This window comes from Crinia signifera, chromosome 8 (genome assembly GCF_055691185.1).
Source record: "Crinia signifera chromosome 8, ASM5569118v1, whole genome shotgun sequence".
NCBI lineage: Eukaryota > Metazoa > Chordata > Amphibia > Anura > Myobatrachidae > Crinia > Crinia signifera.
This window is the reverse complement of record NC_139224.1, coordinates 53,576,234-53,599,749: the sequence shown is the minus strand read 5'-3', so window position 1 is coordinate 53,599,749 and position 23,516 is coordinate 53,576,234. Positions and strand designations below refer to the sequence as shown.

Below are 23,516 nucleotides of genomic sequence, written 5' to 3'. Positions count from 1 at the left end.
AGAGTCCTACACGTTTCAAAGCCGTTTTTTAGGCAGTGTGAATGGCTCTATTTCTATGGCTTGAAAAGTGTCCCTTGGGGGTTAAACGGGTTGAATGTGTGAATGGTATTAAATGCTTTTTAAAACGGTTTTCACCTGCAATGTGAAAGGTCTTAAGGTTCAGACCCGTTTTAAAGTCCCATTTAAGAATACAGGGTCAATACCCGTTTCTGCAATGTGAAAGCAGTATGACTGAGTAGTATGCCAGTATGTGTAGTGTATCTGCATGACTCTCTCCATGCTTCCCTCACTAAGCCTCTGAACCTCATACCCTCTACATTGCTCATCGCCAGGCACTGTCAAATGGTCAAGACTTCCCCTCACAGGATGAGGTACTGAAAAAGCAGAGCATCATTTTCCATAGTTTGTGGATGGATCCCTGTCACAACCCCAGAAAGGTCTTTTCTACCTGCTGCAATCAGAATGTACAACTGTCACGGTCTGTAGAGACCTACATGTTCTTAGATTCTTGATTTATATTGTTTGGACTTCTTATCTTATTTGCTATTTTCACCCTTATCTGTACTTGAACCTTGCTGTAACAATTGTAAATTTCTCCATTGTGAGACAAATAAGGGGATTTTGGTCCTACCTGTAAAATCCTTTTTTCTGAATCCATGGTGGACACTGGGACAGTGGGGTGTGGGTGGAGCTTCAGCTACAGGCACCAAGGAGAATAGAGTTCTTCGAGTGCAGCCCAGGCTCCTCCTCCTCCACGCCCCTACAGGCTTCAGTTTGTTCAACAGCTTACCCGCAAGGTACAGGAAAAGGAAGAGAAACAGGAAAGAAACCAAGCAACCCGAAGGAAGAGTAAGTTTCAGGAAGGTGTAGGCCGTCCCCCATTACTGTAGATCAGTGTGCGAGGGCGGGCGCCCAGTGTCCACCATGGATTCAGAAAAAAGGATTTTACAGGTAGGACCAAAATCCCCTTTTTTCGTTCATGCCAATGGTGGTCACTGGGACAGTGGGACGTCCCAAAGCTGTCCCTTTTACGGGAGGGAACGCACCTGAGCTGCACTGATGACACGTTGCCCAAAGGCAGCATCTGCCCTGGCGAACGTGTCAAATTGGTAAAACTTTAGAAAAGTGTGTGGAGAGGACCAAGTGGCCGCGCGACACAACTGCTCTGCCGAGGCTCCCTGGTGAGCCGCCCAAGAGGCCGCTACCGAACGCGTGGAGTGGGCTCTAATGGAAGATGGAACTGGCTTATTGGAAGACACATAAGCCTGCTTTATAGTTAACCGTAACCATCGAGCCAGTGTCTGCTTCGTTGCAGGCCAGCCTCTCTTGTTTGCATCGTAGAGCACGAAAAGGGCCTCTGTTTTGCGAATTGCTTGAGTCCTAGTAACGTAGGTCTTTAAAGCTCTTGTAACATCTAAAGAGCGTAACTCGGGGGAATCCTCCAACGGGGAAAAAGCAGGAACAACAATATCCTGGTTCATGTGAAAACTGGAAAGAACTTTGGGTAGGAACTCCTTTCGAGTTCGCAAGACTGCCCTGTCTGAGTGGAACACCAGATATGGAGAGACACTGGACAAGGCTGACAGGTCCGAAACTCTTCTGGCTGAGGAAATAGCCAGTAGAAAAACTGTTTTCCACGTTAGCCATCTGAGTTCTGAGGATTCCAGAGGCTCGAACGGAGATCTTTGTAGTGCTGATAGCACCAATGTGAGGTCCCAAGGTTGAATTGGGGGTACAAAGGGAGGCTGTATGTGAAGGACCCCCTGCAAAAAGGTCTGTATTGCCATCCTCTTTGCCAAGTTCCGCTGAAACAAAATAGAAAGAGCGGAAACTTGGACCTTTAATGAGGACAACCTTAGGCCCAAATCCAGGCCTGCTTGCAAGAAGGCCAGGATCCTGGATAACCGAAACTCCCTAGACGGAAAGCTCTTCTTCGCACACCAGGTGAAGAAAGCATTCCAGATTCGATAATAGATCCGGGAGGAAGCAGGTTTTCTTGCTGCTATCATGGTCTTTATGACCGGCAATGAAAAACCCTTTTCTCTTAAAACGTCCGTCTCAAGAGCCACGCCGTCAAAGCTAGTCTGTGTAGGTTCGGGTGAAGGCATGGTCCTTGTACTAGCAAGTCCGGACGAACCGGCAGCCGCCAAGGTGGCTGCAGAGACATCTCCTGAAGGTCCGTGTACCAGGCTCTTCTGGGCCAGTCTGGAGCCAGGAGGATTGCTGTGGTCCTCTCCTGTTTGAGGCGCCTGAGGACTCTCGGAAGTAGAGCCACTGGAGGAAAAATGTAGACCAGGGAGAATGGCCATGGAGCTGACAGGGCATCTACCAGGTACGCTTGTGGGTCCCTGGAGCGAGCCCCGTAACAGGGTAACTTCTTGTTTACGCTTGAGGCCATTAGGTCTATTTGTGGGAGTCCCCATCTGTTGACCAGTTCCTGGAACACATCTTCGTGGAGCTCCCATTCGCCTGACTGTACGTCCTGGCGGCTCAGAAAGTCGGCCTCCCAGTTCTGAACCCCTGGGATGTGAACTGCCGACAAAGCTAACAGGTGATGTTCTGCCCACTGCAGGATTGATGTTACCTCCTTCATGGCAGCCAAGCTCCTGGTCCCCCCCTGGTGGTTGACGTATGCCACTGCCGTGGCATTGTCCGATTGTATTTTCACCAGTTTGGAATGGACCAAAGGGCCTGCCGACTTGAGGGCTAGCAGGATGGCTCTTAGCTCCAATATGTTTATTGGGAGCAGTGCCTCCTCCCTTGTCCATCGTCCCTGGAAGGAATGCTCTGCCAGTACGGCTCCCCACCCTCGGAGGCTGGCGTCCGTTGTCAATATTATCCACTGAGGAATGACAAACTGGCGCCCTTTTTGAAGGTTTTGAGGGCTGAGCCACCATGTGAGCGACAGACGGGTCTGGCTGGACAGAACGAAGGTCTGTGTTTTCAGACTTGGCTGGGAACGGTTCCAGTGACGCAGCATTTCCCTCTGCAGGGGCCTTGAATGGAACTGCGCAAATTCTGCCATGTCGTAGCAAGAGACCATCTTGCCTAGGACCTTCATGCACAGGTGCACGGAGACTCTGTGCTGCTTCAGGAAGGCCTTCAGGAGGTCTCTGAGGGGTATCCATTTGTCCTCTGGCAGGTAAACCCTTAGGGTTTTTGTGTCTATCAAGGCTCCCAGATGCACCATCCGCTGTGATGGGGTTGTTGAGGATTTTTTCCAATTTATGAGCCAGCCGTGGGTCTGCAGAAGGGATACTGTCAGCTCCAGATGCCTCTGGAGTGTCTGGGCGGATTGTGCCAATATTAGGAGGTCGTCCAGGTATGGTAGCAGACGAACGCCCTGAGTCCTTAGGGCAGCCGCCATGGTGGCCATAATCTTTGTGAAGATTCGTGGCGCGGTCGACAGACCGAAGGGATGGGCTATGAACTGGTAGTGGTTGCTTTTGACCGCAAACCTGAGGTAGTACTGGCTGTCCAGTCGAATTGGTACATGGAGGTAGGCATCCTGGATGTCCAGGGATGCCATGAAGTCCTCTGGTTACAGAGCTTGTAGGATAGACCTCAGGGACTTCATCCTGAACTTGGGGACACAGAGGTGTTTGTTTAGGCCCTTCAAATTGAGGATGGGTTGGTATGACCCGTCCGGCTTTGTCACCAGGAACAGAAAGAAGGGCCAACCGAGGTTGGTATGGAGCGCTTACCAGGGGTGGTTTTAATCAAGTACAGCAGCTGCTTTTAGGGAGTAGTCAGCTCCCAAACAGAAAAAAGTAATTAAATAAAAGGTGAAGCAGCGCTTATATTACAATGTAACAAAAATTTATTGTACACAATAAAAACAATAATATTAAAAAGACATTAAAATGAACCTCATGGTATAAAAGAATGATATTGGACCCAGTATTGTAATCACCAAAGATGTACGATAATATGACCTACTCTGATCCGGAGGGGTTGGAGGGAGTCCTTTAAAGCCACTTGATGGTATCCTGAAGTTGTGTTAAGGGACTGCAACCGATGGCCATCGGTTGCAGTCCCTTAACACAACTTCAGGATAAGGAGGAGGAGCCTGGGCTGCACAACTTCAGGATAAGGAGGAGGAGCCTGGGCTGCACTCGAAGAACTCTATTCTCCTTGGTGCCTGTAGCTGAAGCTCCACCCACACCCCACTGTCCCAGTGACCACCATTGGCATGAACGAAAAAAAGGAATTCTATTCTATTCTATTCTAAGAGACAGGACCCTGAAGTTCCATTGCTAAGTTTGCAAAGAGGACCCCTTTCAACACCCAGTTATCCCTGGAACTGCTCGCCTGGACAGGAGTCATTAGAGCGAAAACCAGGACTGTGGAGAAGATAAAGCAGTACAGAGGACGTGACAGAAGTGGACACAGACATTCCCCCCTAACATTTCCTTCAAGTGGTAGCCTACTTGGTGGAGGGGAAAGTCAGAGGGCAGGTACTGCAGACACCTCCGTCCCAGCGACAGGACACCGAGGAAGCCCCACAAGACAGGTCCTGGCTTCGAGTGAGTCCGTAGACATTGTTGGATTGTTTGCCTTTGCTCGGCAGGTCACTGACATTCACCAGTGCTTTTACTAAGACACACCTTTTTATTTTTTGAATCCCCATATTAATGTGGCGGTATGACATACTGTTGCATACCGCGCCAGTTTGACCACTGCCTTAATTATAAATTACGCCCACTGGAAGCATTAGGTTAAGTGTATCCGGTGTACAAAACTTTGCAACAGTTCCAGCTTTGATCTGTTGTATATTCCCCACTTTATCTACATTTACGGTGTATATGATCACCTCCAAATGTCTCTGTTATTGCCATACTTTCAATTCCTCCTCCTAATAGCTTGCTGAAATTAAAAAAAAGGTTAGTGCTCATTCTACTCAGTAGAAACAAGAAAGAATACAAAAATGAGCATTGGTTATACTAGAAATAAGTTTTGGTCTTGTCAGACCTTTCAACAGAAAGAGGAATGAGCCATGCTAATACTGTAATCCTTTATTAGAAAATACAGTATATACTAAGGGTTTATATAGCAATAATTGTGATAAAGGATATAATCTGTTTACCCAATATTATGGAGATTATGACAACATTCTACTTAAGTGCAGTAGAAAGCCATGACTTCCTCTTTACAATGCATTGTAGTTCATTCATTTTACTATACAAAAGCATGTATATTTACACCATGACCTTGGGAGCCACCTAAGTGATGCATTTATGGAGCCGTGCTACAAAATTGTACACCTCCGGATCCGCCTCATAGGGTAAGTTCTTCCAGTAGCTAGACCCCGTTGTTGTTCTTTTAGAGCTTGGTTGTGCATCTTTGTTCCTGGGAGCCTCCAAGGCTCTGTACACCAGCAGGACTCATTAGAATCCTGCTGACTCTGCAGAAAGTCTCCAAGAATTAGAAAAACACAGGGGGCTTTGATGATGACTGAAAACCACCATGGATAAAAAAACATTGATCATTGGTGGACTCTTCCGACACAGCAGGGGCTTAAACCAATACCATTGATGCCAGAGAACCATTGGACCTCCCCCATTGATGGCAAAACCGCTGTAGGGTGAAGGCTAGCACTATGTTGGCCCACCTCTCACACTTGCTCATACAGGTCTCAAGGGAGAGGGAAAGGCAGCTTCAATTCCATAAGGATCCATTAGATCCACACTGGGTGAGTTACAATCTATTAATACTAAATGGTATACTTTATAAACATAAAATGCAATAATTAATTTAAATATTTAGACCTTTAACTGAAACCAATAAAAAAACACTGGAAATAGTATACATTAATACAAGACGCCTGTGCATACAGTTCAGTAATACATTTATACCTCTAGGCATCTTAGAGCCAAAGCAGCTGCAGTGGCAGTGGCAAGGGGGAACAAGCCACATTTATGCTTTAACCTCTTTACAATGGCAGGGCTGAAACTAGGGTTTCTGGTGCCCAGGGCAAGACAGTCATTCGGTGCCCCCTCCCCCCCCCCAAAAAAAAACCCCACAAGCCAGCCGCAATGAGTCATGCAACATTACTTTTCTCTGCAGAAGAGGCAGCAAATTCGGTACTTATGTAATATCTGGGCTCCCGTTTTTCTTATGAGACCGCGTCCCCTCGCGGGCCGCGCTGCGCTCGCCACGCTTCGGGCACGGTGGCTGGCTGCGCTCGCCACACTATATAAAATCAACTCCATGCGTAGTTGGATAGTAGGGGTATGAAAAAATGGGGTGCATTTAACATGGGAGCCCAGATAATACATAAGTACCGCAAATTTGAGTAAATACTGTACTAACACGCTCCTTTTAGATGCCACGGCCAGCACGGGGTCTCGGTCTGGGTCTGTGGCATGACCGTCACTATCTCCATGCTTTCCCGCGACACAGCCACTTCAAACTCCACCGGCTCTTCCCCCATGTCAGATGCACGGGCATGCGGGGAGGACATCACCCGCATGGCGTCACTGACACTGGGAGGAAGCACGCCCGGCTGGGGGTGACCCCCCAGCCGCCCCACTTCCCCCCGTAGTTACATCCCTAACAATGGACTAATGTAGATGTGCCACATGTTAAAAATTACATCAAAATACCTAAACCACATTAAAGTTTTGAACCAAATTTGAAACGGCTCCTTTTAAAAATATGCACATTGTATAATATTTTCACTTACAGCAGCTATACTAGTGTTATGTAACTGTTTAGGTTATTTTAAATAAGCTACTAAAAATAAACTAAAATCAAACAATGTAAAATTAATTTAGAGAAATGTCTCAAAGTCATATTCCATTTCTTAACAATGCCTGAAAGTGCAAAAGCAACGCATTGCCAGAGGTCAATTCTTAACACCACCAATAGATTTACTCAAGTTCCTGGCTGCCAGTAGAGATATGGAACACCATCTTCCTCTTGACACTGTATTCAAAGGCAGTAAGAAAACCAGGTTCCTGCAGGTAATACACATAAGAACAATGTTATAGAATAGATGGCATAGTCATCTCTAATGTCATTTCCCTAAAGAATTATTATTGGTAATCGCTCATCTAAGTATATTGGGTACTTGTTTCCTAGCACGGTGCCCATCTCGTTGATTGTATGCCTTAACTTTAAGGTACTTAAGGCATACAATCAACGTGATGGACCCGATTTTCTGTCAATCACCAGCTAATTTAACGGTGAAAGAGAAAATCGCGTTGCTCGCGGCCCTTAATAAGGGGCCGTTTTTGACCGCACTGAAGCCTGCGCAAAGTAGGATCGCAAGGTTTCCAACAGTTGAAAAATTAAATTCCGACTGTCGAAATGACATCAAATTGGCTGATATACCGATCAGGAATGTTCCAACGGTCTGAAACAACATTGAATACCCCCCTCCCCAAAAGATGGAGTATTTATGGAACATTCTGGTATTACGGTGCTTATACAATTAATAATCTTATAGGGGGACCATTTAACATTGAAAAAACCCATTAGGGTGCTTATACAATTTTAAATCTTATACCATTGTATATGGCATACAATGGCATACAATGCGATGGTATACAATTTAAAATTGTATAACATCGGCTGACATCGCGCAACATTGTACAGCATCGCATACCATTGTATGCCTTATGGTATACGATGCGATGGGCGCCGTGCTAGGAAAGTGCCAATCCTGCATTTACTATTGCCTTAAGAGTAGATTTTGCTGGTAACATAGAAAATGCTTTTGTTTTGGACATTCCTATTTGTAATAAAATCCTATAAAACACGTGTGCATTTGATATAATGTTACAATATGTAACTCACTATTAATTTGTTTGCCGCCTCTTTTATTTTATCCACTTTCGCCTCAGACAGTCCTTTAATGTTACACATGGTCTTTTTAGTGGTCATCTGGACTCCTTTCACTGTGCATATTCCCACAGACTTTAGCTTCTTAATGTCTGCTACATTCTGTGAAGTAACATATATTTACAGTAGCGTGCTTTGTACCTGGTCTACAGAATTCTGCGATTCACTTTTATTTTTTGCCAAAGAGAATATGTCAAATCTTCTTAGATGAATAACCAAAGGTGGGTTTGTTTATCATATTAGCTGTGTTAACCCAGGCATAATAAAACTAAATACACAATTATTGGGCAATTTACAATCAAAACAAAACAGATAAGCATACTCATGATACTGTATATGACCATCCAAGGATTCTATGGGGCAGGTTGAGTACAGCTAGCAGCTAGGTTTGTTCTCCTGGTTAAGTGCCCAGAGCTTTTCAATCAGACCCCAGCGATCAACACGGATGCAGCCCGAGGTCGGTGATCACGCTTATTTCTGAACGCAAGTCCAGAGCATTGTGATAGAAACAGTGGGAATTTAGAGGTGGGGGTATGGAAATATGAATCAGAGATTGCCTAATTCGTAACCATTTGACCTTAGTAAATTAGTAATAAAGGCTTTAAAAATCATACTTACAATACCGTGCTTCTGTAGCATATCAATATCTTGGAAAAAAGATTCCTAAAAAACATAACAAATAGTAAATGTCTTTCAAATAGTAAATTGTTTAACGTTGCACTACCACCTAGCAAAATATATTGCAGGGTCACCCCCTCACCCTAGCCAAATCCCTTAGAAGCAAGGGAAAGGAGAGATAGAGCTTGTACTCTCTGGTGGACCACAAATAAAAACAACCCTGTAATAATGAGATTGAGGTAACAAGCAGATTATTGATCCGGAGAGATTATAAATGAGCTATTGTGTGCCCTATGCTGGAAATATTGGATGGGGGTGTACACTAAGTTCAGGGCCGCCACTAGTAATTTTGGGGCCCGGGACTTCACACCATTGTTAACCTAGCTGCGGCATCCCACGTCTCCTCAGGAGCACACACTGCATTGCACAGTACAGCCTGCAGAGCGCCAAGCCCCCTCTGTGTCCTAGGCTCGGCGCTCTGCAGGCTGCACTGTGTATCGTGCATGTCTGGCTGGGGGGCCGCCGGGTGGGGGAGGCGGTGTGCGGGGGTCACTGTGGGCAGCTGGCCGGGCCCCCCCCAGAGGCCGGGGCCCGGGACAGCTGTACCCACAGCACCCCCCTGTCGGCGGCCCTGACTAAGTTGCATAGGCCGTGTATTCATGCAGTTTAAGTGATGTTTCCACTCAGCTCAGGCCCTGCCCATCTAAGGTATTTTCTCAGGGGTAGATGACTTTCCATAGTAGGACCCTATGGAAAGCCGTTACCCAAGTCGCTCATCTGATGGTAATACCGGGAATGATGCGGGAGCACTCATCACTGGCCCGTAAACACTGGTCAGCTTTTGAATTAAAAGCAGCTCAAATGACAAAATTGAGCTGTATTCACCTCAAAATCACCCAGTGTGTATGGGCCTTTAGTCCCTATCTGCTCCTACCTTCATGTCTTTACAGCTCCCTTCTATATATCCAGCAAGATTGAAACATATAATTTTGGTTTCACTTTCTGTAAACGAGTAATTTGGTCCATCGAGTGGGCTTTAGTGGTCACTGGCGGTACTTCATCTCAATAAGGTTAGGAGGATTTAGCCCTTTATACACTGTATAGTGATAGCACTGAGGACTTGTTTTTGATTGCCACTAAGGAAGTGTGAAGGTTCCCATACACTACTCCAATCTGTACCGATTTCTCCCAATCCCGAAGATGAGGTTGAGAAATCGGGCCAAATCAGAGGTCAGAGGTTTGACGTCCCCCTAGGGTCCAATGCGTGGTCCCATGTACATTGAACTTGAGCCCCAGGTTGGACCTGCCGGCCATCCGGCCTCTGACTCGGCCCACCTCCCGGCGGCAGGGAACAGGGTCACAAAGGACAGCATGCGATGTGTTCACATGCGATCCTGTCACCTGGGAAGGTCCCGGGTGGCTCGGGGGGTAGGCTGGATTTATATGGTCACCCAGCCATTCGCAGCAAGGAGGGAAGAGGGCGGAACAGGGACAGAGACAGGGCTCCGACATGGGAGCACCCAGCTTTTCATGGGTGTCCCCTCCACTGTCTCTCCACTGACTTATATTTGCAGATGCAAGTATGCAGGGAAAATCATTTGATGGTTGGCGACCATCTAAATGATTTTTCCTGCTGCGTGCATATACGAAGGGATGTGTCTTCGTAACCCATCCCCTCAGTTGCGTGGGGTAACAGCGGAAGGGGGGCATGTCTTCGCTGGGGCGGTGTCACAAGGCCTTGGTTAGCTGAGTCAAATAGAGTTAGGGGCCTAACTTCCCTGTTCTAATAGCAGTTACTTGGAGTAACTGGTTCATATCAAGCGCCACCCTAAAATTGCTTCAGAACCTCTATTTTATTCAACAACATTTCTGTTGTTTGTACCCAGCCCTAGTAATGAAGAAACCTGTGCACATGCTAGAGATCCGGAAACATGTAAGGAGTCATGAGGACCGAGCCTGAGAAACACTGATCTATTGGTCATTAAGGAGGTTTCTCTAGTCTAGATTAACACAATTACACTTTAGGAAAAGGAAAAACTTTTTTTGTGTGTTGTGTGTGTGTGTGTGTGTGTGTGTGTGTGTGTGTGTGAAATGAATATTTACCTCATCATCATTAAATCCCACTTCTTCATTCACAACTTGATCCTCCATTGATTTCATTATAATTGCAAACAAATATTGGACCTGGACATATCAAAGATAATGATTTTACAGTAAGTATATTTCCACATATCTACTGAAGTTTAATGTATGCTGTACTGTAATACTGTATCAGTTTGTAGTAGTTTATTAACTTATTATTTTGTGAGAAATATACAGAAACATAAAAATTCCTAAAGACATTTCACACAGGTAATTGACAGTGGCGAAACTACAGTGGGTGCAGGGGGTGCAGGCAGCTGTTATGTGGCCACACTCCGTCACACAGTCATTGGGGCCCTGCATTCAGTCACTGTCGGTAGTGAAGTTCACCGCTTCTTCCTACCCACCGGAGAGAGCGGCCTCAGCACTAAGCTGTTACCATGGGGGATGATACGGCGCCACCCACTCTGCCTCCCCTCCACCCAAACCTACTGAAGCAAGCAATATCTGCTGTAGCCTGGCTGGCTCCGATCAGTTTAGTGCTACAATTCGCTGGTATTTAGGGGATGAGGCCTAATGTGTAAAGTGATCAGATACCTGTGCTGTTTTGAGGTAGTGCTCACTCCCCCCTTTCTCTCTCTCTCTATCCCACCCCCCACATGCCACTCCCCCCCCCCCCCCCCCCGCACACTCTCTCCACTGGGCACTCTCTCTTGCTTCTTTCACTGTCTCCCTGCCACTGTTTCTCTCTCTCCTTGATACTGTCTCTCTCAATCTCATTCTGACACTTTCTCTCTCTCCCGGACACTTTCTCCTTCCCTCTCTTATGCTCGTTCTCTCTGTCAATGTCTCCCTCCCTCTGTCACTATCTTTCTCGCTATCCCTTTCTCTCTACGTCCCCCTTCTTACTCTCACTCCTCTTTCTCATTCCCTCTTTTTCCATGAAACCCTTCTTTCTCCACCCCTCCTTGAACACCTATCTCTCTCTCTCTACCTCTCTTTATCTCTCTCTCGGAGTTGTTGCTCATAGCAACCAATCAGAATGTATATAAATCCCTCTGTCTCCCTCTAACATCCTCTTTTTTTTCACTCCTCTAATGGGGCCTACACACTAGCAGTGCGAGCGTGGGGCGGTGGCGACCGGATGCGCCCATGCGCCCAGCATTTCATGGGTGTTCTCATAAAAACGCTAGGTGTTTCCATGCTGATGTGGGCGTGACGCCGGTTTGTAAGGTGGGCAGCTGCCCGCCCGCTTCCTGTAAAGGGAGCACGCATATCTTAGACACCAGTCGCTGACCATCAAATGATTTGGTCCCCGCACCCAAGGCTGCGAATGGATGTTTAGCAGCCATGCAAGGGAACTCCGTGAGCAAGGGGGGGAGGGCGGCCGTGCAGCGGCGTTTCATCCACATGCAATGCTGGGAATTTTGCAGTATTGTGTGTGGAACAGAATAAGGTCCATTGTCTGTGAGTTGATCCACACCCCTTTGTTCTTTGCACCATCATGCTGCTACCTAAGCGAATGAATAATCACAAATACACTTTTTATTATTCTACTCACCCACACATTATTGTAAACTATTTTGAATAATGCTTTCTTTACCCTCCAATTTATATCACTATCAAATGTGACTTGATTTTGTTATAATGTTGTGTTTCAATGTACAATGTATGCCATCTTTATAATTAAAGGAAATTATACAAAGTAGAACTACTACAATGAAATAATAATTCAGTTTTGTATAGTATGCTTGTCTGGTAGTTCTCTGACTTCACTTTAAAAGTTCTTTATTTCATATTTCTTATGTGTTGTGGACTCTTAATACAGGCTCATCAGCTCCTCATCCCAGTACAGGTCCTGGGGCCCCACACAGAGAAAAAGAATTGAGAGCTGTGTAAGCTTGAAAGAATAAAAGCACCCTGTTTTATTGAGAACGTTCTGGTAGTTTGCAGCCTTTAGGGTCAGGTTTAGGTCATTGGCTAGTTCAAGGTGTCAATCAAACACCTGTCCAATAGAAGTTGATTATGGGGAGGGCTTTAGTTAGCTTCATAAGCGGCAGCCTGAAGTGACAACTTCCTCTTGCTGTTTTTTTTTCCATTTGGATACCACCCACCCGCCCTGAAGAAGAATTTTTTTATTTTCTCTGGAATAAATTTTTAGTTGGAATGATTTTGAGAAATAATAGCCATTCCAGCATTACAGGAAACAGCAGGCGGAGAACAGGGCTCCTCGGTGGCTCAATTTATTGCACAACTAGTTTGACTAGCATTTCCCCTTTGAGAAAGGCGAGCTGGTCACTACCTTAGGGGAGGACCAGGTCGCCATCTTATGGAGGGGCTAGTACTCTGCCAGTTAAGGGTAAATAGTTTCTTCCCAACACGGTTGTGCAGGGGGTGGTTTAAGCCACTCCCATTTTGGTTAATTAAGCTATTTTATTTGCGAGCCTTAACCGAAGAGCTCTGCTCAGTGTCACCACCTTGGCTTCAATTAAAATTAATATAATTCAATAAATTTGGGCTGTGACCTTTATTTTCCAACTTTACTCAGTTGTCTTTATTTTATTTCAATGGTTAAGTAAGTTAACAATTAAAACATATGGGTGACTTATAGCAACATTATTCTAGGGAAAGACATTGCATTGTGATGTTTCTCAACCATCAATGTTTTTGTACTGATGGTAGTATTTTTACAGTTCGATGGTGGCATTCCGATGTTTACCACCATCGATTTGTATACATTCAATGGTGTTGCCATGGTTATACTGGGTCCCATCCCCGAGTCCCATCCGAAGGGGACCATGCTTAGAGGTTTTGCGTATATGTGCAATATGTTTTTTTGGTACTTGTTTCCTAGAACGGCCACAATCGTTAGTAATCGTGTACCTTAAGTTAAGTTACACGACTAACACGATGGACCCGATTTCCTTTGAAATTGTATATGCCCCCGTCATGGCTATTAATTAATGCCCCCCCCCATTGTGAACGGCACCCCACGATTAACGCCAACCCGAAGCGTGGCGAGGGGCGGCGGTACGTGTCCTCTGACCTTTTCATACCCCTACTATCCACGTCGGCGTGGAGTTGAGAATATAAAGTGTGGTGAGCGCAGCGAGCCACCGAGCCCGAAGCGTGGCGAGCGCAGCGAGCCCTGCGAGGGGACGCGTATACCTGTGAAGTTATGCGCGTCCCTTCGTGGGGCTCGCTGCGCTCGCCACGCTTCGGGCTCGCCACACTTTATATTCTCAACTCCACGCCGATGTGGATAGTAGGGGTATGAAAAGGTCGGAGGACGCATACCGCCGCCCCTCGCAGGCTCGCTATGCTCGCCACGCTTCGGGTTGGCGTCAATCGTGGGTGGCGGTACGCGTCCTCCGACCTTTTTCATACCCCTGCTATCCACTTCGGCGTGGAGTTGAGAATATAAAGTGTGGCGAGCGCAGCGAGCTACCGCGCCCAAAGCGTGGCGAGCGCAGCGAGCCCCGCGAGGGGACGCGTATACCTGTGAAGTTATGCGCGTCCCATCGCGGGGCTCGCTACGCTCGCCACGCTTCGTGCTCGGTGGCTCGCTGCGATCGCCACACTTTATATTCTCAACTCCATGCCGACATGGATAGTAGGGGTATGAAAAGGTCGGAGGACGCGTACCGCCGCCCCTCGCAGGCTCGCCACGCTTCGGGTTGGCGTCAATCGTGGGGTGCCGTTCACAATGGGGGCATTTGAGCCATCAGGGGGGTTAAAATTCGGGTCTGGGGACAATTTTACTTTGAATCCAATGTAAAATAGGGTCCCCGGGACCCTATTCACATTTGAATCAATGTAAAAATCGGGTCCATCGCGTCGGTCGCATGCGATCGACTCGATTTTTCCGACCCGATCAAAATCGGTGTGGCCGTTCTAGGAAACAAGTACCGGTTTTTTTTTGCACGTGTGCATATTAAATAGTTTTTTTTAATAAAATTCTTTTGATGCGATGGTCAGTTACCAATTAATCAAAAGATTCAATGACGGAAGCCAAGCCATCATTTGATTGTGGGCTTCCGATGTCCATCCCTACAGTATTCCTATATGCAGGTCACATGTTACTCCCCGACTCATCCACTCACATCTCCCATTCTCCTCACTAGGGATGGAAATTATAAGCCCACCATCAAATGATGGCTGGGCTTCCAACATCACATTTTTCGATGCGCTGGTTACTGACCACCACATCAAAAGAATTAATTGTAAAAAATAAATCATATGATTGTCTCAAACATCTTTAGTGTGGCCATGCATGTGCAGAAGTACTACACTGTGACTGGCTGGGGGGAGGTACCCTCGGAACACACCATCAAATGTTTACCATTCGATGTCAGCAAACATCGAAATGTCCCAATCAAATGGTAAAACTACTACCATCAGAACAAAAACATAGATAGTAGTAAAACCTTTGCGATGCGATGCCCATCCCTAATCCTCACCTCTAATATATCACCTCACACCACACACCTCCCAGTCGTCTCACCTCCCATTCTCCCCACCTCTGTTATATATATCACCTCACATGACCCTCCTCACCTCTCGCCTCAAAGTCTCCTCACCTCACACCATCCTACTGTACCTACCAGTAATTGTGCATTATCTGCCTACTGCTGGGGCAATATAGGGTTAATAATAACCTAACCTCTGTGTCTGTGTTATCTGTGTGCTTTCTGTGCTGCTGCCCCAGTGCCTCATGGGAGCTTTAGGTTACAGTACTGATTTTTTTTTTCTCAAAAAACTTTATAATCCACACAAGAAAAATCCAACATTGCTCCTGGTTTACTAGGGGTTTAGGCCTAAAAATGTGATATATTTACAGATCCTTAGTTGCTACACCTTCCTAAACTTATCTTTACACTGCATGGGGTAGCAGACTCACTCTACCTCTAAGTAAATAGACACTGGTTATAACATTTTCTAATGTAAAGTGAGACAAAAAAATGATTTTGTTTGGCCTACTTCTAATGGGGTTATTCTGGTCTGTTCGCATGGACCAAAACATTTGCACGGGTATAGATGGTGGGCATATGTGCAGGGTCATTTCTGAGCATGTGCATACACCATGGCCCTTATTCTGGTTCACTCACAAAGGTAAATTCCTTCTCATATGGACAAAAGCATGTGCACTGCAGGTGGGGCAGATGTAACTTTTGCAGAGAGAATTAGATTTGGGTGGGGTTTTACTTCAAAGTGAGATCTATATTGCAGTGTAAAAATAAAGCAGTCAGTATTTTACCTGCACAGAAGCAAAATAACCCACCCACATCTCTCTGCACATGTTACATCTGCCCCACCTGCAGTGCACATGGTTTTGTCCATTTGAAAAGGAATTTGCCTTTGTGAGTGAACCAGAATAATGGCGCATAATCTTTGCACAAGTCTTGCATACCTACCCACTGTCCTGCTTATCATGGGAATGTCGCTTTTTTTGGAACTCCCGCGTCCCTCCCAGGGTCTTTAGTGTCCCGTGGTGGTAGTGAGTTGGGAGTCCCCCGTCACACAAAAATAGACGCTGTGCGCATGCCAGAGGGGCATGCCTACACGGCGGGCGAAAACGGGCGTATACCTCCCAACTGTCACGATTTTAGAGGGACAGTCCCGATTTTCGGGTCCTGTCCCGCTGTCCCACCCGCGGCAGGCATTGTCCCGCTGCGGGGGGGAGGTGGCAGTTGGGAGACCCCCCAATCTAGTAGAATAGACGCTGTGCGCATGCGCACAGCGTCTATTCTCGTATGAAAATGAGGTTGCGGCTAATTAGCATAAGCCGCACCCTCATTTGCATACGCCCCACCCCCTTTTCGGACGCTCACGCGGCTTCGCCGCGCGAGTGTCCCTATTTCCTCAGGTCAAAAGTTGGGAGGTATGCAGGCGCGTGACCTCATTGCAGCGATGCGAGTATAGGCCATGCCCCCTTCCCGCTAGGCCACATCCGTGAAATTTCGGAACGCACACTGTCCCTCTTTATAGGGATAAAAAGTTGGGAGGTATGCACATGCTATAAGATCCTGAGAGAGCTGGATGAAATATTCGGGATCAGTATTGAAGAGGAGCACCTTTGCACTCATTAAATTGGTAATAGACAGGCAACAGCTCCAAGTAGTAGGGTACAACGTGGACCCAGGGCATGATGAGAAAATTGTCAAAACTGAAGGGGATCTAGACACTACCCAAGTAGTAGTGTAGTGTGACACTTATGGTGTGTACACACGGTACAATCCAGCATGAGATTTTGACTATATAGTCAAAATCGCATGCAGATCGCAAGTAGATTGTATGCAGATCGCACAGGTTTTTTAACTTGCGATCCCGATGCGCGCTCCCGTGGCAGCACAAATCGAAACCCAGATAGACAGGGCAGCAATGACTATATAGTGCAAATCTAATGCTGATAGGAAGAATTTGATGTAAAAAGTACAGAGATAGCAATGATTGTATAGCACTCGAATCTAGTGGAATAGGATGGGAATCTCACCATGTGTACACAGCATTACTATGGTACATCTTAGTAATCACACAGGGTGCAGTCATACTTGTCCATCTTTTCCCAGGGTCTAGTCATACTTGCTCATTACAGAGGTTTAGATATTCTTCCTGAAGCACTCAGTTAGCACCTCCTTCTCTGCGCTCACACACACACAGGGATACTTATGTGTGTACTGGCTCTGGCTGTCAGTGCTCTGCTGCTGGCTGAGAGAGACAGAGGTGACCCTGGTACTCGGACAGAGTAGTGCATAAGGGGCAGTGTCATGTGCTGTGACTGAGTGATGCATACAGTAAGTTACAAACGATGGGTGTAAGTACAGGGCTCCTGTTCCCTTGAGTCCATGTTTAGGTACATACTGTACAATACAAACACATGGAAAGCTGCATCAGGTTTCCAGGGATCCTTGGCTATGTGGAATATACACTGTACATAAGCACATCACACACACACACTGCAGTGCCCTATATTCATAGGCTTACATGTATTGATTATTGTAATATGATTATGTATTTGTTTGCCATTTCAAGTCGAATGCCTGGGGAATAAGTAAATCGATTTAATGGCAGTGTATCTGCAGAATGACTGGAATGGAATGCTATTATGCAAAGCAAGAAAGTGTCCTGTACCTGGAAATCCAGTGATTGTAAAGGCCAATACACACTAGAAGATTTACATTTCAAAACACTTTGCCAAAATCTCTGACCGATATATCTTTCACCAAAGTAGTGCGTACACACTGAACTATTTTCCTCAAAGAGCAAGAGATTTTCAGGAGGCGTCGGCGAAAGACTTTACTGAATATATTTCATTACAAGGCTATTTAAATAATGGGCGGAGTTTGAATTCCAAGTGTGGGGGGGGGCATTTTATTCAGTGCATTCCTGTTCTTGGTGCCTGATTCAGAACTGATTGCTGGCCTGTGTATATTCGGGGCCCAGCAATCAGGTAAACTCCACCCCGCGCCACCCTGACCGGGAAAAATCTCACCCATGTGCATGGCAAACATTTAATTTGCAGCCGTGCACGTAGGGAGAAATCCATTCATTTGCGCCAGCAATGTATATGTTGCGCCATAACAAAATATACAGTGGGGACGGGCAGTGGCGGCGGTAACCTAAACACTGCTGGCCTGTGAAAAATTTATGGCATGGCTTTGTGGGACAGGGGACTATGCACACCGTAATGCCCATTACACATTATACCACATACCGTAATGCCCATTAGACAATATGCCACACACCGTAAAGGCTTCGTGCCAGGGGTAACATGCTCCGTGCCTTTGGTAACCTGCACAGTGCCAGGGAGAAGTTACTGTGTGCCCTGCACTGTGCGGTAAAGGAGACAGCCGGACAGAGGCGGAAAACCCGTCTCAGATCAGGTCTATCCGTCCATGGCATGGCTATTTGAATGATGCTCTGTCTCGCAACTCGCGGCCCAGCAGCCTAACAGGCATCAGTGGCTCTTGATTGGCTGCTGGGCCCCAATCTCTGATTGGCTCACAAGTCACGAGCTGGCGCATCATTTAAAATAGCCTAGCCACGGACGGACGGACCTCAGAGATATCCGGTTTTCCCACCGTTCCGCCCGGCTGTCTCATTCAGTGATGTAGGCAGGGGGGCAAAGTGAGCGGTTCCACCCCGTTCCGGCTCACTTTAACCCCTGGTGGGCAGTGGTGCCAATAATATATACATTGCTCGCTTTTGCCAGCAATATATATATTATATATATTACTGGCTAATACAAAAATTATAATTGGTGCGCAGTGGTACCAATAATATATACATTGCTGGTCTGTGCCAGCAATGTATATATTACTGGCTAATACATTATCATTGGTGCCCAGTGGTACCTATACCCGCGGGGAGGGCGGGGGTGGTCAGCCGGGCTGAAAGCCTCTGATCTTTCTGCCCAGATGGCTGCTGTACACATTCAGCGATGATGGCTCAAATATGAGCCATCATCGCTAGATGTGCTGGTAAAACTAGCAGACTGCACACCTCGCTGGCGATGATGCTAGTCTGGGATCTCCGGCCCATACACACTAGGCGATTTTCAGCTGAAAATCGTCAAGTGTGTATGGACCTTCAGTCGATTCAATACAAAAGGGGAAATTGGTACTTATGTAGTATCTGGGCGCCCGATTTTAAATTCGGGTCGGAAAAATAGCATTGAATCGCATCTGATATCGCATGCAATCAGAAAATCGGCAGCCCAGATACTACATAAGTACCGGGAAATTTACTAAGATTGAATGCCCGTATTCGTAGCCATTCAATATGATATAAGACCATAAGTTTGTATTTTTAGAATTTACTAAGGCCAGTATACGGGTGTTCGTATTCTTTTAGGAATGAATACACCATAGAAAGAATATGAATGGATTTCACCATTCACTTGAACGGCAAGTACAAAATTACTATCAGACCGTATGCGAAATACGTAGGGGTTGGCAACCAGTACTGGTCTCAAACAATGCTAATGCCACAGCTTGGGGACACTTTTTATACAAGGTCCCATGGCCAGAGCATTAACCTGTGGCTGGTCATCAGGTTCTGCCAAGCCTCCTCTATTTTTATTGGTTGTGAATTACAAATCTCTTATTAGCTAATGGCTTATAAGTGGACATTTTTAATTGGAGTACTGCCACACAATTGTCTTTTGATTGGAACATAATCAGAATGCAGCTGGAGCCAATCCAGTACTCGGGTGACGTGAAGTGCGTCAGGGCACGGCGTCTTTTTGTACTAGGAGTGGCTCTGCAGGGAATATATACTGTGTGTGTGTGTGTATATATATATATATATATATATATATATATATATATATATATATATATATATATATTTCTCATGGAACAATATTACTGCATTCACTATTGAGTAAGCAAACATTTATGGGATGTGGTTACATATTGTTGTGTTTTAAAAAGGAGTTGGTTATGGAACATCCACTTCTCATTTTTGTTACAGGTTTTATGAGCCCATGACGATCTGAGTATTGTGGTGAAGCCGTGGACAGAAGTGTTTCATGTAATATGGGATAATACACAATATCATATCTTTAACAGATGTAGTTGTTTCTGTTTTATTGTTATTTTGAGCCTGATTCAGACCTGCTTGCTAGGCATCGTATATTTGCTGCCAAGCGAGCAGTTAACCCCCCCCCCCCTGTTGATCGAATCGCTGCACTAGCATTCGATCACCATCAAATGATTTCTTCAGCCTTCGCTCTGAAAGGTAAGTCTGTACTTACTTTCCAGATGGCCACTTTCCACAGAATTGGTAGCGGGCAGTGATCTCACGTGACGTCAGCTGCCCGTCCCAAGCAAGCATGGACATGCCTGCGCTTTCAGGTGTCCGTCCAGCGTTTCCATGGGCACACCCACCGTTTTTTGTGGGCACTCCCATAAAACCCTGGGGGGACCCCTGCCCGTCCCCTTCCCGCCCAACCATTGAGCGAATGCCCCGGTGAGTGTATAACCCGTCTATGGTGTTCACTCTGGGGGTTTGCACATGCGCAAATTAGGGCATGCGTTAACCCCCACCATCGGCCAGGGGAGCGAATTCGGATCTGACCGGTCAGGTCTGAATTGCCCCGTTTGTGTGTTTAGCAGTGAGAGGAGAGCATCACCATTTCCCTGCACTTACCCCTTTTTGGTGAAGTCACTAATACACAATCTACCGCTCCTCCTCTGCTCTATGAATGCTGCTCTCCTCACGGTCTGTCACACTGAATGTTTCCCTCTCTTTGCAGATATGCAGACATGGACAGGAGAAGCACAATAGCGATTCTCCTGGATAAGGTCCCAGGGAAGAAGAGATTCGGCATGTACCGCTTCCTTCCTTTCTTCTTCGTTCTGGGAGGGGCCATGGAATGGTTTATGATCAATGTCCGGATCGGCAGGGAGACCTTCTGTAAGTTCCCTGTTATTACAGAATCTTCCCGGTGATGTCTACTGTTACCAGAAATCTGATTTCCAACATCACAAGCCAAAAAATATTCTGAAATACCAACACCATTACAATGTATGCAAAACAATGTAATTGGTGGGTATTAAAATATATTCTCACACCTCTAGCCTCAATACACCATGCATTGCTGAAAATGTGTCTTATTTGTATTGCTATGTTAATAAGATGCAAAAGCAGACCTTATTGTGTAAAATATATATATACAGCATGCCTACATTCTGTGTGTAACTGCAGCTGCATCTGCATATGAAATGCTATGTTATAATGTTTTCCACAAAAAGCTGTAACCTAGCATTTTGTATGCAGATAGAGTGCCAGACCCGTTATTTGCATGTGCCGTACGGGTCTGAGATTGCGGGCGCACGACGGAATCACATTGTAAGTGGTTGAGGTTGGGAAGGGGGCGGTATTTGCCTCAGTTTCGTAAAAAGTGGAGGCATGTCTTTAGCTTTGCGAGGGGGGGGAAGAGGCCAGGATCTCTGTCAGAAAAGGAATATTTCCTTGGCATATGTGTAGTACAGGCCTGGCCAACCTGTGGCTCTCCAGATGTTGTAAAACTACAAATCCCAGCATGCCTTGCCACTACCTTATAGAAAAACTGTGGCAAGGCATTAGGGGACTTGTAGTATGACAACAGCAGCTGGCTAATGATGTAAGTGTTGATCCTAGAAGTGAAGGATTAGGAAATGAATAAGAATTGATGGTTAAACCATTGGTTTGGAATTTTGATATTCTTCCTGTTTGCAAAATATGATCCAGGTGCGAGCATCAGCGCTCATCGTCGGGCCGTACACATTGGGCGGCTTTTGAGCTAAAAGCAACTCAAAAGACAAAACTGAGCTGCTTTCAGCTCAAAGTCACCCAGTGTGTATGGACCGTTAGTTAGATCTGGATATTATAGATTACTATTATCTGCTCCTACCTCCATTCTGTCTTCACAGCTCCCTCTCTCCATATCCAGCAAGTTTGAAGCAGATAATTTTGCTTTCACTTTCTGCGAGCCCGCGAGGGTCCGGTTGCTTTCGGTCGGGGCCGGGGGTTGGTCGCACGCATCTGAGCTTCCATCCCCGGCCCCCGGAGAGAGGGTGCCCTGGACGGAGGAGGACGGATGGTGGCACGGTGAAACACCCCCCCCCCCCCCACGGCTAGGATGGGTGCACCGCCTCGGCAGGAGAAGCAAGGAGACCCTTGACGCAGCTGCCGGCAGGCGCATTGCCTCGACAGCGAGATACAGGGAGAAGCAGTACTGGACCAGGCCGTAGCCGCTGGGGCGACAACAGCAGCACACAGAATCAAATAAAGTTGATTCTATTCTATTCTATTAAGGAGAAATTATGTCATTCGAGTGACCTCCAGTGGTAGTTAGCCTTTCGTATATATAGATAACAATTAAAATGCTTGCGAATATTTATTACATGTGTCTTTAGTTGATCACATAGATTGCTTTAACCTTTTAATGAGTTTAAGGAAATAATTTGCCCTTTTCAAAGTTAGTGGCTCCTGAACTAAACCAGGCAAGCTGCTGGTAGGGAGATCTGCTGGTGGGACAAGGAGGGGGGGTGGATACCATACCATTAAAGATCTGGCAAAACACATAATCCAGCACACTGCTAGAACCGAGGGTGCTGGATTATCTGTGGTGTACCTATAATATGTACATGTTTTATTGCATTGATTATAGGCTTAAGCAATTATTCTATCAATGTTAAGAACATTAAATGATGCCATTCTCCACTACAGAATTTGAGCTGTTATATCTGATTTGATCTTACGCTCGCCACGCTTTCCAATCCAGATGTATCTGTGCCTAGTTTTTTATATACAATAAGGGTTGAGCTGAACAACTGAATTGGGTTGTAGAGGAAACTAGCGACACTCACTCTTCTAGCAGTATACGATTGGCCAAGACCTCAACAATGACAGTAGGGTTCTACGATGGGGAACACATATTGTGCAATGATGTTTTCATTTGATTGTGTGACCTGTGTTCTTTAGAATAGTTATGTGTAGAGCAATATATGTATATTTTGGGGTTTGTGTCGCTTTAGATATCCATACCCTGTGTGTTACCGTTTACTTAGCAGTATCCTATTTACACTGCTAGTAAATTCTTGGTTTAGCATTATAAATTGGTAATTAAATGCTTCATGATCTTTCTGTAATGAAACTGTATCCTTGTTTCAGATGATGTGTACAGAAGGCGCCAGTCAGAGAGGATGTATGAAGAAAAAGCTTCCCTGGAACCAAAATCCCAATCTTGATACCACACAATGTAACTACTGTCAGTTGAATTAAAATAATATTTATTTTCAGTAATTTTTGAGTATTGTAATCTCTCTGCACACGTTACATCTTCCCCACCTGCAGTGCAGCATGGTTTTGCCCAAGTGCATAGTTAGTTTTTTTTGTTTTTTTAATTGCTTCCTAATCAGAATTGGTCCCTAAGTGTCAAAATCAATTAGGTGCCACTATATCGCAGCTATATGCTGCACTTA

At 45.9% G+C, this 23,516-nt stretch overlaps 2 protein-coding genes across 11 annotated transcripts in view; one reads left to right on the top strand and one right to left on the bottom strand.

The window, feature by feature from the left end:
• Nucleotides 1-23,516, bottom strand: part of DMC1 (DNA meiotic recombinase 1) — a 49,186-nt gene that overhangs the window by 18,805 nt on the left and 6,865 nt on the right. For 4 of the 8 annotated variants that reach the window (XM_083156390.1, XM_083156384.1, XM_083156389.1 and 1 more), the window contains 5 exons: nucleotides 10,567-10,647; nucleotides 8,464-8,508; nucleotides 7,801-7,947; nucleotides 6,877-6,959; nucleotides 4,814-4,866 (listed from right to left, as the gene is read on the bottom strand). In XM_083156390.1, coding sequence (XP_083012516.1) covers nucleotides 4,814-4,866; nucleotides 6,877-6,959; nucleotides 7,801-7,947; nucleotides 8,464-8,508; nucleotides 10,567-10,647 — 409 coding nt within the window. Of the gene's footprint in view, nucleotides 1-4,813; nucleotides 4,867-6,876; nucleotides 6,960-7,800; nucleotides 7,948-8,463; nucleotides 8,509-10,566; nucleotides 10,648-15,102; nucleotides 15,262-17,038; nucleotides 17,141-23,516 lie in introns of those variants that run through there. The other 4 variants (XM_083156385.1, XM_083156386.1, XM_083156387.1 and 1 more) reach the window with 4 other exon arrangements.
• Nucleotides 17,161-23,337, top strand: UQCC5 (ubiquinol-cytochrome c reductase complex assembly factor 5). 3 transcript variants are annotated; one of them, XM_083156392.1, is made up of 5 exons: nucleotides 17,163-17,339; nucleotides 19,399-19,451; nucleotides 20,020-20,079; nucleotides 20,804-20,964; nucleotides 23,206-23,337. In XM_083156392.1, exons 4-5 carry the CDS (start codon nucleotides 20,814-20,816, stop codon nucleotides 23,280-23,282), a joined length of 228 nt encoding a protein of 75 aa, XP_083012518.1. In that variant the 5' UTR covers nucleotides 17,163-17,339; nucleotides 19,399-19,451; nucleotides 20,020-20,079; nucleotides 20,804-20,813; the 3' UTR covers nucleotides 23,283-23,337. The 3 variants fall into 3 exon arrangements, with proteins under 3 accessions (XP_083012519.1, XP_083012518.1, XP_083012517.1); XM_083156391.1 differs by lacking the exon at nucleotides 19,399-19,451 and having other exon boundaries at nucleotides 17,164-17,339; XM_083156393.1 differs by lacking the exons at nucleotides 19,399-19,451; nucleotides 20,020-20,079 and having other exon boundaries at nucleotides 17,161-17,339.